This window comes from Trematomus bernacchii, unplaced genomic scaffold (genome assembly GCF_902827165.1).
Source record: "Trematomus bernacchii unplaced genomic scaffold, fTreBer1.1, whole genome shotgun sequence".
Lineage (NCBI taxonomy): Eukaryota > Metazoa > Chordata > Actinopteri > Perciformes > Nototheniidae > Trematomus > Trematomus bernacchii.
Genome location: NW_022988007.1, coordinates 536,049 through 549,948, shown reverse-complemented (window position 1 = coordinate 549,948; position 13,900 = coordinate 536,049). Strand labels below are relative to the sequence as shown.

The window sequence follows — 13,900 nt, the reverse complement described above, 5'->3', positions numbered from 1 at the left end:
CTGGAAAACTTGCCTCAATTCATAAATGATAGCTGCTATTTTTAGATGTACTGAGCAACTCCAATTCAGACAGTTACTCTGCTGAAGAGGAACTCCCTTTATGGTAAATATAATCTTCTGTCTAACTGAAGGGACACACCGATCAGGAAACGGTGTGTGTGTTCACATGTTATAGAAGTAGAGTCATAACAAAATGACCACATCTTAAAAAGGAAGATCCAGAAGGTCAAATCATCTGATCACTTTAAAGCTTGTAAACACTTCAATCAGGGTCATTATAGGATTTGTCATATTCTGGAACATCCCTGAGTCTCCACTTACCACTCATTCATTAAATCCATGACAACATGTTGGAGCCTACAAAGAAACAAAACGCTACAGCCACTCACAAAGAGGGTGTACAAGCTTGAATGGGCAATTATGGAAGCATTGGTCAGACAAGTGCAATGTCAGAAATATCTGGATACTATTACTAATGAAAAGTTGCTGTAGAACACGTGTTAACCACAGACCTTATTTCAGACTTCTAACCGCAAACTTGTTGAAAAACGTTGACTTCGAGACGAGGGGACTGGAAGTGGTAAAAGGTTAAGTTATCTACAGGTTTAGGACTCATTCCTGCACCACTCTCAGCTTAAAAAACATTCAACAAACCCATAGGTGGAATCACGATGACTATGTCCACTTCTTTTGTACCGTCTTTGTCTCTAAGGTCTAGGTTACAGTGACAGCAGACAAGGTGCTCAGACGTGCTTCACCCTGGCCAAATCCAAAAAATGCTAGGACGTTTGGCTAGGTGGGATATGTCATTGCTCCAGAAATCCAGATCCGTACAGCCTCATGTAGTTGTCTAGGTCGATTAATATTCCCTTAGCTATGTGGAAGTCTGACCGATGACTTCCTGATGTACAGTAAAGCCATGAAAAACATAATGTCCACCCAACACCTTGATAACTTTTGGGTGTAGTTTGAACAGTCTGCTCATTCCTCAGTGACATCACTTCACAGATGCTCTTTAGTAAAAATCCCAACACTGGGAGAAAAATGATTCTGTTTGTTTCTGGGCAGGAAATGGACATCGCTGTCCGTCCTGTTCTGCTTGCTTCCTGCAGCTGTATCCCACCAAAAAAAGAAAGTCTGTGGAACAGTCGGTGTGTGTGTGTGTGTGTGTGTGTGTGTGTGTGTGTGTGTGTGTGTGTGTGTGTGTGTGTGTGTGTGTGTGTATACAGTATGTACGTATGTCCTGTGTTTGTGTGCCAGCTTGTGTTTATTCAAGACTTCCAGTGTAAGTGCTCGCCCGGCCCCTCTGCCAGCTTCCTATCGTCATGAATGGAAATTACTCCCCTCCATGAAGAACGTCAGGGCAAAGAAGATGGAGGAGAGAGGTTTACAAAATGTATCAAATGTGTTGATGAACAGTTATTTGATATGATGGAAAGTCTCTATGTAAGATTTGTTACTAACATTTCTGCTTGTCATTTGCTTGATTCATGTCTACACAGTTCTAATTAGGACATAAAACAAGAAACACATTTGAATAGCTGAAGGGCCTTGTGATGATATCCCATGACTGCACATGTTGATGACTAAACCCTCCGTAATAATCCATTCTGATATGTGGATAACAAATGTTTTGTATCAGGCTGAAAGCACATAGACAGCTGCTATACAACACATGGTTTGTGAATGAATTGTGCTAGACTGTACAAGTATTTAGTGGGAATGCTGATAACAGCATTCCCACTATATGTTATGCTACGGACAAAAAGTTTATTATTCCGCCGGCTTATTTTGGACCTCTTCTCCTCCCACATTCAACATCGCAGAAACTCCGTTCAAACATCAAAACGTTCAGCTCGGTCGGGAATTGATGGCTATTACTTTTATCATTCATAACTTTCATAATTCCAGAGATACATCCCATAATACATCCCATTTTTAACCATTGAAGTCAATGGAGAAATTCTTCAGACTTCAACAAATCTTCATGCGACTTTCACTCAGAAACCTCATTCCAACTTTAAAATGTTACACATCTTTCTGACATTATTCGTGTAACACAACTTTTAAATCTGATTCTTACTTTTAGAGATATTAAACATTGTTCAGACCTTGGTAAAGAGGCTTTCTTCAGATTTTAACATTAACTAGAGTGCGTGATGTCACAGCTAGAGTGGAGGAAATCTTGAAATTTGCCTTCATATTCTTTTTAAAAACTGCCATAATTCCCAAACCCTACATTCCTGAGACATCATTTTTCATGACAAACGTAGGAAAACATCTCGTAGCTTGAAAAATGACAAATAATTAAGTAAAAATAATTAAACAAAATGCCTCTTGAGGGCATGAAGTGACAAAAACTTTCAACATGCCTCCATTAAAGCCCATTGTAATTTCAGGCTGATATTTCCTCACGGTAGCAGCCGCACACCTTTAGTTAAACTGCCAAAAAGGCCACATTATTAACCCGAAAGTACACAAAAATTACACTTCAGATACTCAACTTCCTTGACATGCTTCACGTTTTGAAATTTCACAGATATCTGTTACGGTTCTTCGACAAAACGTTCACATGTAAGAGGTTTATCTCTCATTCAGAACAATTGATCTCTGCACACCTCATTAGCTCAAATATAAACACCTGTGTAATGGAACACGATGATGTCATAACACACAGGTGTTCGTGTTTGAGCTAACGACGTGGTCACTGAAGTTTAACAGACTGGGTGTTTCTCGATCGCGAGTAAAGCTGCTCCAGAGCCACTATTTCAAGCATACTACATCATCGAGTGCCGCCGAAGTACTGTTCCAATCTCCAGCATACTTGGAAATCTACCGAGCCCGGCGTACTCCGTTTGAAGAAATATCGAGGCTGCACATGAGTAGACTCCGCGGTCTTAAAATCCCCACAATGCTTTGCGCACGGACCAATTTCCCCAAATCTGTGACGGAAAATGTAAGGCGGGGCCTCTCATATGACGCACACCTGCACACTTGCTAGCCTGTTCCACTCTTTGGGTGTTTCTCAATCGCGAGTACGCTTGCTTGGTAGCACATGTCTGCCGAGCATCTTGCTTCAGAAGCGAGGCAAGAATACTTCCTGGCATTCGGAAAACAAAGAGTGGAACAGGCTAGCAAGTGTGCAGGTGTGCGTCATATGAGAGGCCCCGCCTTACATTTTCCGCCACAGATTTGGGGAAATTGGTCCATGCGCAAAGCATTGTGGGGATTTTAAGACCGCGGAGTGTACTCATGTGCAGCCTCCATATTTCTCCAAACGGAGTACGCCGGGCTCGGTAGATTTCCAAGTATGCTGGAGATTGGAACAGTACTTCGGCGGCACTCGATGACGTAGTATGCTTGAAATAGTGGCTCTGGAGCAGCTTTACTCGCGATTGAGAAACACCCTTTGTTTTCCGAATGCCAGGAAGTATTCTTGCCTCGCTTCTGAAGCAAGATGCTCGGCAGACATGTACTACCAAGCAAGCGTACTCGCGATTGAGAAACACCCACTGTCTGAGCCTATTCTTTTCTGTCTGATGGAGACTTCATACTGACTTCAACATGTTCCACCTATTTTATACATTATTGGTGACACACAGCTGTCGCCGTTAGCTCAAATATAAGCACCTGTGTCATGGAACACGATGATGTCACATTGACAGGTTTGGTAACGATGCAGCCATCAACGCATCTAACCGTATTATGGGGTGTCATCAAATGCCGTTGCCATGGCGACAGACCACTCGCCATGAAGCACGATGTCGCTGTAAGTCCAATGGACACGGTCCGATCGTCCCCCAAACTTCGCTTGTATATCACCGGTCCAGCCCTCAACAGCTCTACGTCAATTATGGGGTTTCTTCAAATGCCGTTGCCATGGCAACACAATGCTCGCCATGAAACACGGTTTTCTCATAACTTCAGTGAAAATGCTCCAAACGGCCCAAAACTTCACAGGTTTGGTAACGATGCAGCCATCAACGCATCTAACCGTATTATGGGGTGTCATCAAATGCCGTTGCCATGGCGACAGACCACTCGCCATGAAGCACGATGTCGCTGTAAGTCCAATGGACACGGTCCGATCGTCCCCCAAACTTCGCTTGTATATCACCGGTCCAGCCCTCAACAGCTCTACGTCAATTATGGGGTTTCTTCAAATGCCGTTGCCATGGCAACACAATGCTCGCCATGAAACACGGTTTTCTCATAACATCAGTGAAAATACTCCAAATGGCCCAAAACTTCACAGGTTTGGTAACGATGCAGCCATCAACGCATCTAATCGTATTATGGGGTGTCATCAAATGCCGTTGCCATGGCGACAGACCACTCGCCATGAAACACGGTTTTCTCATAACTTCAGTGAAAATGCTCCAAACGGCCCAAAACTTCACAGGTTTGGTAACGATGCAGCCATCAACGCATCTAATCGTATTATGGGGTGTCATCAAATGCCGTTGCCATGGCGACAGACCACTCGCCATGAAGCACGATGTCGCTGTAAGTCCAATGGACACGGTCCGATCGTCCCCCAAACTTCGCTTGTATATCACCGGTCCAGCCCTCAACAGCTCTACGTCAATTATGGGGTTTCTTCAAATGCCGTTGCCATGGAAACGCATCCCTCGCCATAAAAGACGATGTCGCTATAACTCCTATGAAAATGTTCAAAAAGTGCTCAAACTTCACACGTGTGCTAACAGTCCAGCCGTGAAGACATCTACGGGACAGTTTTGAGATTTCTTCAAATGCCGTTGCCATGGCAACACAATGCTCACCATGAAACACGGTTTTCTCACAACTTCAGTTAAAATGCTCGAAATGGCCCAAAACTTCACAGGTTTGGTAACGATGCAGCCATCAACACATCTAAGCGTATTATGGGGTGTCATCAAATGCCGTTGCCATGGCGACAGATCATTCGCCATCAAGTTAGTTCAAAAGTTTGCAGTTCAAATATTCTGCTGCTTTTCCAAGCCTTTACTTTCTTTTCTTCACTCATCACACATTCAAGCCCCCAGTGTTCATGTATCATTTCAATCTAAATTCTTCACTTTCTTCTTACACATTACATTTCAGCATAGCAATTCAGCGTCAGCTTTTCAGCATAAAGCATTCCCACTAGCAATTTCTTCAGGAATTGCATTCTCTAGTTATTATTAATGTACAATTTATTAGATGTTGATTTCATATCAACACAAAGGACAACATGTAAACTCTACTGTTACTTGCTGTTACTAGTGATATTTTTAATGAAAGAAAAAAACAGTGATGCAGTCAGCTCATGTAAATGTTGACTCTGTATCCATTACTGACCTCACCTATTAGGAAAACCATGTAGAGGGTGACCAGAACACAAGCAATACAGACATGGAGCTATGGAACGATAGCTACATGAAAACAGAGGGTGATACGTTGAGAATTGGCTGTCACAGTCATATTGAAATGTCTGGCTCAGCTCACAGTCTCCCTCCTAATCCACCAGTTCTTCTTGTCATAGCAAACCTTAATGATCAAGGCCTCACTGAGCTTCACAGACGGCAACACAATAACTGAGTGTTAAAGTATTATTGTGCAAGCTTTTCCGCATTAGGAAAGGTTCATAAAAATTGCAAATAAACATACTTTCCACATGCCTCTGACTTCACAATAAATATTTCCTCAGTAGGGTAGTTGCGAAGAACACTAATGAAGCTTATTGTAAGTTCAAATCTTAAATACATTTAAGTTATTCATTTGAATTGTTCCTCTCTCACTCCTTCAGCTGCCTCTAAAACGCTGATAATGAGTGCACTCTTTGAGTAAACAATTAGCCAATTGGTCAATCATGGTGCTGTGCCAAACTGTATATCTATTCTTTATTCTGCTGGCGTCAGCTGAAAGACGAGATCACTGAGGCCCTCCTTCAAGTCTTTATATCCAGTTGAGCTCATCAGAAGTCCACTCCTCATCAAATCCAGATCTTTATTATTCTAATCTCATCACAATCACCACCAGTGTCTACAAGACACCCTTAAGATATGCGGTTTCACTATGGGGTATGCCAAAGACTAGTTGATTAAAACAAAAAGTTGACCAAAGGAAGGGGCTTAACACAGACACATTGGACACTGGATCCTCCTTCCTGGACGCATTGTGTGGTTACATTTGGAGTGTCCCACCACTGAGGGCACATGATGGCCCCATGCCCCCGGTACTGAACACAGTCACATGCATGGGGTTTGCTGACACTAGTAGAGACAGAGGGAGGAGAGAGGACGAAGGGGTGAGAGTTGAGGTGTGATGACATGCTATCAGACTTACACAGAGCAGAGGCAGGTACCCGCATGTTTTACTGCAGTGTAAGACAACAGAACAATGTGACCTTAGAAAAGAAGAAACCAATTTATTTTGTATACAAAATGGCTCTTTAATACATGAATCAAAAGCAAACAACACTGTATTTGTGTTTAATAAGTCAGGTGACCTATTGCATTAAAACAAAAATACATTTAAAATAAAGAAGAATGAAAGCCTAAATGAAAGTGCTGTAACTGCTAGTACTACCCATTCTTGTAAAAATGTACAAGCAATCTGATTGTCTTTTTAAAAAAAAGGTAATACAGTTACTCTTTTTTGTATCCTGATTACGTTACCACGTGACGCTTTTTTAACAAAAGAAGGCAACTTAGTTACATAGAAAATATGTAATCAGATTTCTGTTACATTTCTAAAAATGATGGATTACTAGCAGGAATACAATGTCACTAAAAACCTAAAAAGAGCATATAGTGTTTGTTGTAAAGGATCAGATGTTCTCTCTTCTCTGTAAGCTGTACTGTTCTGTAGGATAATACTTTAAGTGTGAATCTATACGATACTGAATCTGCTTTATGGTTTTCACTTTCTTTGCTTCATTTGTTCTGCTTTTAATTCAGCAGGTGAACCTATATGTTCATTAAATAGTGTGTGTGAGCTTAACTGTGTGTGTTAAACTAAAATGGAGCATTTCCTGTCAGCTCAGATTTTATTTCTGCTATTTCAAACTGTAGTATGTGCTCAGGTGTGTCAGTGTTGGTGTATAGGCTGCTGCCTGGATATGCTTCATGAAAGGCAGGTTTTCCTATAAATAAAATATTTTTTATCCTAAATATTTTGGTTTCTTCTTTTCTAAGGTCACATTGTTCTGTCATTATTGTAATATAATACACTTAAGCATAAAACATCTTATTGATATACATGTGCTCTTGTCTTTATTTACATTGCATTTCTTATTGTGATACATTTTACAGGTAACTAATCATTTTATTCCATTTTGAAAGTAACCCCCCAGCTCTGGTGGTCTCCGGTTGCTCTCTGGGTCAGAACTCAGAGGTCAGCTCATTTTAGAGAGCTGTTTATATGCTGCTGTAATCCCTGAACAAATGCTGACCTTGTCTGTCGGTCGGTCTTTAAATGGAATCCAGTGTGGATTTACAGCAGATGAATATCAAATCATTCATGTGTTTAGTGCAATTTGATAGTAATATTATCGCTATATGAGTTTGTTTATAAATCAGATATTTTTTGTTCGTATGGAAGTCTTTTTCACATATTGTATACCGCATCCTGTACATTATAATAACACTAAATATGGATTGTGTGTCATAATCTGATCTGTGGAAAAACAACATGACTTTTGTTTCAACATGCTCAGTAGTGAATAAACTGTATGTCAAACATCTATTCCATTTTGTGTCATGTTTTAAAGCAAATAACACTTATTTTATTATCTTAATTCAAACAGCGCTAATCTTTCTTTCTCACTAATTCTTATTTCATTTTGTCTTCATGATGTTATGTTTTTATTTTAGGAAATCACCATTATCTCTTTATTTATTTTACCCAGGTACTTTTATGTATTTTCAAACGGCTTCGGGGGGCTCTGTAAAAGGAAGAAAAAGTCCTTTCTTTTATAAACATATGTTATGATAAATTCCTTAATAAGGACATACCATGTGACCTATAATATATATATTTTATTTAGGAAAACATCTGATTCCAGCACCCAATGTGATGTAAGTCATTTATGAACCCAAACTTAAATCAACGGTTTAGAAATCAAAGTCCAGACTTTTTTCTAAGGATAAATCCAAATGTTTATGTGCTTCCCAAAATATTCTCCAGCACATAAATGAAGGTGGAGATGTCATCAAGTGCGCTGAGACCCATGAAACCTGAAGCTTCACTGACTTTTTATTGGCCAAACACAGCCCACAGTTCGGCAAATAATGAATCAACAATAAACCATCACTATATTTAATCCTGACATTGTTTTAAACAAACCATGGCTCGGTTTGGTTAGCTGCAGTCTGTTCCAGTGGAGAAAGCTGAAACACATGACATCAATAACTAATTCAGGGACTCATCCCGTCAAGAGCAAAGGATTGGTAAAGGTTTTGGAAGCCACACACATATAAGGTTACAAACTTGCAGTGGCACTCATGTCAATTGTAAGAGCAGAATCATCCAATATGAACATAATGTGTAGTGGATTTGTGAAACTTTGTAAAGGCTCCTTTCTGCCTACATTAGTTCTTCAACAGTTAAACAATGCGAGCAAGTCAAAGGACCAACATGGAATTAGTGGATTCACTTTGAGACAGTTCCTCATTGACAGAGTTAATCAATAATGAATGAACTTGTGTTGTCCTTACTCAGGAATGTAGCTCTTAAACGGCTAAAATATTTGATCAGTCGCACGCAGTGCTACGTTTGGTGATGCATCGATTCACTGTCCTTGCCAAACAAAGTGGTCGCCAAGCAACAAGTATTGTCAGAAACAGGAGGAGTAATTTAGGTCATCATGTTAATATCTCATTTAAACGGTTGTCAGGAACTTCCCAGTGGCTTCATGTGTGAGTCAGTCAAGCAAAAGCAGAAGAACCTGGTACATAACAAGAACATACACACACACACACACACACGCACGCACACACGCACGCACACACGCACGCGCGCATGCACGCACAGACGCACACAAACACACACACACACACACACACCACACACACACACCACACACACACACACCACACACACACACACACACACGTATACACTTAGCAACAAGAGGAAAACACTCACCCCATTGCAGGAAGCCAGAGACGTACTTATCCCTTGCAAAGTGTGAGGAGTAGAACTCCTGGTAGACCCCCACCAGCAGGTCCAACAGGGTCTGGAGCCCAACAGGCCCTGTGGACTGGAGCCCCTCGGCGGGGACAAGTGCACCAAGGCCAGGGCCCGTCGACATGGTGCCCGGTGGGTGAGGGGTCCGTTTGGCTTAGAATTTCTTTGAAACCCTGGTGTCCATGGGGTGTCGCATTTACAGTAAAACTCTTCTTCCTCAGGGTTAACAGTTGCTCTGTTTAGAATCACTGAAGCACACTTACAGTAACAGCCAGCCCTCACTTTCTTCTTGGGACTGAGCCACCTGACCCCCCCGCTGTCACACACACTGACTCTCTGGAACTCTTTCTGGATCGCACCTAACCACACCCCAAGTTTCTTATAGTTCACTGTCACTTACGTTATTGTCTCCCTCCTGTTTGTCTCTGCCTGTCTCCCCTCTCCTCTCCCCATGGCTCTGCAGCATCTGTCAAGCCTGCAGTTTCTCCAGCTCTGACTCCAGACCTTTTTTGGTCTTTGCCTCCCTCTCCAGCAAGACCCAATAGAGAAGCATGTATGATCTGAAACAAATCCTCTTTCCCTTTTACGTCTATCACTTTTTTACATTTGTATTACCTGTCCTTGTTTCCCCTTTTTCTCCCCCCCGTGACAGAAACAGGAACCACTGACCTGAACTGTTGCTGTTACACTCATGTCATGTTTTGAAGAGCGCAAATCTCCTTTTTTGTCAACCGTCCAAGGATGTCTTTGAGTCCCCGTGATTATTTGTGTGTCCCTGCTGTGTCACTCATCTCTCCCCCCTGTCTCCCCTCTCAGTCCTGCTCATGTCATGTCTCCATCCTGCAGAACAGTTTCCTCTCCCCAGCTCAGTGGATTTGAAATTCCTTCGCTCTCCGTCTGTTTACCCGTTTACTCACTCTGTCCCTCTTTCCTCCTCTAATGCAGTAGCTCTCTGTGTCTGTACTCTCTGTCTCTCTCCTCTCTTTCTCCTCCCCAACTTTTCTGCTTCGACTTTTCCACTGTACGGCCTCCTTCCACTTCTCTCTTTATAAATACACCACAGCTGCCACACAGCACCGCCTTAAACGTGATTCTTTATCCTACAGCTGCAGTGGCATCAAACTAGAGCTTCAAGCTTAATAATAAAAGCATATTTTTGTATACAAAGCTAGTATTTGTGTATTTTTTGTATTTCGTTTTTGTGTCACTGATCACTTGAGTGAGAAGATGTGTCAGTTATTTAAAATATAACAAAATAGGAATCAGTTGAAGGAAAAATAAGGAATATTATAAACACAAAAATTTACATATTAACAACATAAACTTAAAATTATGGATTTATTTCTAGTTTTGAAAAAGTAAACAAATGCTACTAATCTTACAGCCCAAAAAACATATTTTCATATACTGTATGTGTATCGTACATCCTGACTTGTGTACAAACCCTCATGATTAATAAACACTTAACTCCATTATTATTAACTTTATTCTGCCATCTTTATATGACTACATTGGATACTTACATGCTATATTGCTTCTATGGAAGTATGTCACTTAGTTTTTTTTTAACATATGTAACATTAGGCTGTCTGTGGCTCTTTCCTGCTGTAACGATGCAAATGTCCCCTCTGTGGGACTAATAAAGGTATTCTGATTCTGATATGAATATTGTGAACTAGGAAGTGCCATTTGGCCAGTTCCCCACTACATTGAAATCACATTTAAATTGTGCCTTCCTGTCGACATCCATTAATATTGCCAATAGAAAGAACAATTGTCAGTATTTGTATCTCAAGCACTATGATGATCACCAGGACCATATAGCTGTATAGGTATGTTATAGTGCATAGCTACTGTACTGTTTACCAGCTCTGCTCAAAAGCATCCACTCCCTATGCAACATCCCCTCTAGGGTTATGGCTTCAAAATGTGACACTTATCTAAGTCTTAGTGAACAATTTCCAAATGTTTTACTTAATTCCCCCTGAGGCAGATTTTGTATCAAATATCCCCAATGAACATGACAGGACATGATCTATGGAGAGTACCAACAGAGTGGTGCTGTGATTTCCTATTGTTGAAGGTCGAACCGGAAGTTAGCATCGCCATGGTTAGCACTGTTTGACAAAAAGCAATGGGATTAACCAATGTATTTTGGAATATTGCAGAAAAAGATCCCTCTGGCAAACATACTTTAATGCTACTTCCATGTTGTTTTCCTCAGGGTATCATTATTAACTTAAGTTTTATGATTCTTGAAGCATAAATGCAATCGCTGGAATGGCTAATAAAAAGCTAATAACAAACTACATCAAGGGGCCATGACTTCATATCTACAACACTAAGCTAAAGGTGGACCCGTGTTTGGCGTGATGACATTTAGCAGTCTCATTTAGTCACTTGTTAGCAACCTCAATTTTGAAGAGACATACACTTACAACTTATCATCCCTCTCACATTCATTTCTTAGTGATAGAAACAGGATAATATAATATTGCATACAAATATAATACTGTAAAAAGAGACATTCTGCATTTAAAGAACTGTTACTTTTGATACTTTAAGTACATTTAGGTTATACACTACTTTTGTACTTTCAGTTAAGTAACATTGGAGTTTTTTAAAACCACATTATTTCTACTTTTGCATAAGCAAAGAATCTAAGTACTTATTCATGGTTACAGTTCAGAGGACAGTACTGTCATAGATGTAGTAGCACCACCTGCTGGTCAGACGAGAAAAGAACTCCTATTTAACTAAAGTATCAGTCGACAGACATTTATCAGTATAGACTTTTTTTTTTTTTTTCTTGACTCAGTTAAAAGTGAGAGTAATAGTCTGCCTTAAATGCACCACTCTCTCGTTTGAAATACCAACAAATACATGCCTTTACTTCAAAATGTTGTTCAAACCTTATAAATTAGCCTTATCTGTGGTTTTCATAATCTGGCACGACTTCAGCAAATTGAATGATTTGGTTGAAAAGCCTCTGAAGTCAAATAACCCTTATGTCAGCAAGGACAGCTAACCTGCTAATCTGAATGTGCGAGGGAGGCCTGTGCTGCTCAACCTCACATGTTACATCCAGGCTCTGCTTCTAATGGAAGGTGACACTAAGCCTGTCAGCTTGGGAGGCAGGTTCCATGTGAATGTGCATTGTTGTGTGCGTCACTGAGTGGACCACTCTGAGAAAATCAAGGGAGGGGAGGAGACAAATTAGAGGAGGGGATGATGGGATTCTGAATCTGTGACTGGCAGAAGGAGGGAAGAGAAAGGGACTGACAGCAAAGTGTGGCAGACTTTCCAAGAATATATACTTTCAAAGAAAATAGTCCAGCTTGTTGGACTTTTTGGAATACCTTCTTGTTTTGGATCTCTGGGCCTTAAGGTCCTTTATGATGCATTCAAGATGAGCTGTATTCCTGCCTCACACAGGTAAGCTGCATAATATACCGTCTAAAGCGATATTTGACACAATGTACCTGTACCTTTTTAAAGCACTGTAAATGAAACATGATGGAAATAGGATTACACACCACACCAGGTATAACATGACGTTATTAGAAGTGTGAAATGCCGTGATGTTTAAAATATAGATTCCATATAGGTTCATTTAAAAATGAGTGGCGACTGATCGGCCAATGTAAACACTGAGATTACTGAAGGGGCCCTTTATTATTCATATGCTCCATACTGACCTCCCACACATACTGTACATTCATTTGAAATGAATGTATGCCTACCTGTAAGACAAAAGAAACATGTCATGGCAAGCTTTTCCTGAGGTATTCAAACCAAATCTTCGACTATATTTCTTACACCCAGGGCTTTCTTTTTATATCCAGGTTACCTCACTCCTCCTCCATCCTTGGAGTTGAGGAGTCACTTGTTTTTAAGCCTTTTATTTCATTAAGTTCTTAATTTCAGGATTAACACAGCAGCACAGCGTCTTTCCCTGCCCCCTCTCTGCGCATTCCTACTTGTGTTGTGTCCTTCTCTGTGGAACACACACAGATGTCTATCCACTGCTATGGATTGAGTCCAGTTTAGAAAATCCCTGAGATAAAGCTTTATGATCTTAGGTCTTATCAGACTTTTACATATGTACAGCTTCTGTACAATGGTCTATTTTTAAACACTGGATAATGCTTAGGGTCAGATAGAAGCAGTACCTAAAGACCAAAATACCTTGTTGGGTATGATGGCCAATTAAACAAATAACACAGATTTTCCTTTCCTATCTTTATTTCTATAGGGAATACAGTTAATCCATTACATTACAGCAAACACACGACAACCACTTCCAGTTGTTTAGCTCTGCCTCAGTCAGCTGCTGAAGTCTTTTCGGTGTGGATTTGAAGGAAATAAGGCATACTTTGATTCTGTACTGCCTTAGTATCCATGAGGTTGGATGATACCGTCACAGAGAAATGTAACATGTACCTGAAATGTGTTGTGTGTGTGTTTGAAACAGTTTGAACCCCACTCTAGGTCAAGGTGAATCTCAGATGGACGACAGACCAGCTGAGAGAAGAGCGAGCAAAGTCTACCAGGTATAACACACACCTTTACACAAGGGTCTTTGACTTCACTCTAATGCAGTGAACTCCCATTTTCTGGTAAATATCATCACTTAAAATCTAAATGAGTGGTTTAAATGATAACATCTCAGTACAATTGCACACATTTCCTTTAATGTTACCAGGTTGTTCCTTAATAATAATGGGACGTGACTGCTAGACAATAG

General features: G+C 40.6%; 1 protein-coding gene across 3 annotated transcripts in view; it reads right to left on the bottom strand.

Annotated features, from left to right (window-relative positions):
* Positions 1–10,125, bottom strand: part of LOC117472180 (myotonin-protein kinase) — a 39,414-nt gene extending 29,289 nt beyond the window's left edge. For all 3 annotated transcript variants that reach the window (XR_004554885.1, XM_034117337.1, XM_034117338.1), the window contains exon 1: positions 9,112–10,125. Coding sequence is in view for 2 of the 3 variants with exons in the window: in XM_034117337.1 (XP_033973228.1) it covers positions 9,112–9,277 (166 nt within the window). In the remaining variant the exon portion in view is untranslated. The remainder of the gene's footprint in view (positions 1–9,111) is intronic.
* Positions 10,126–13,900: the final 3,775 nt, after the last annotated feature.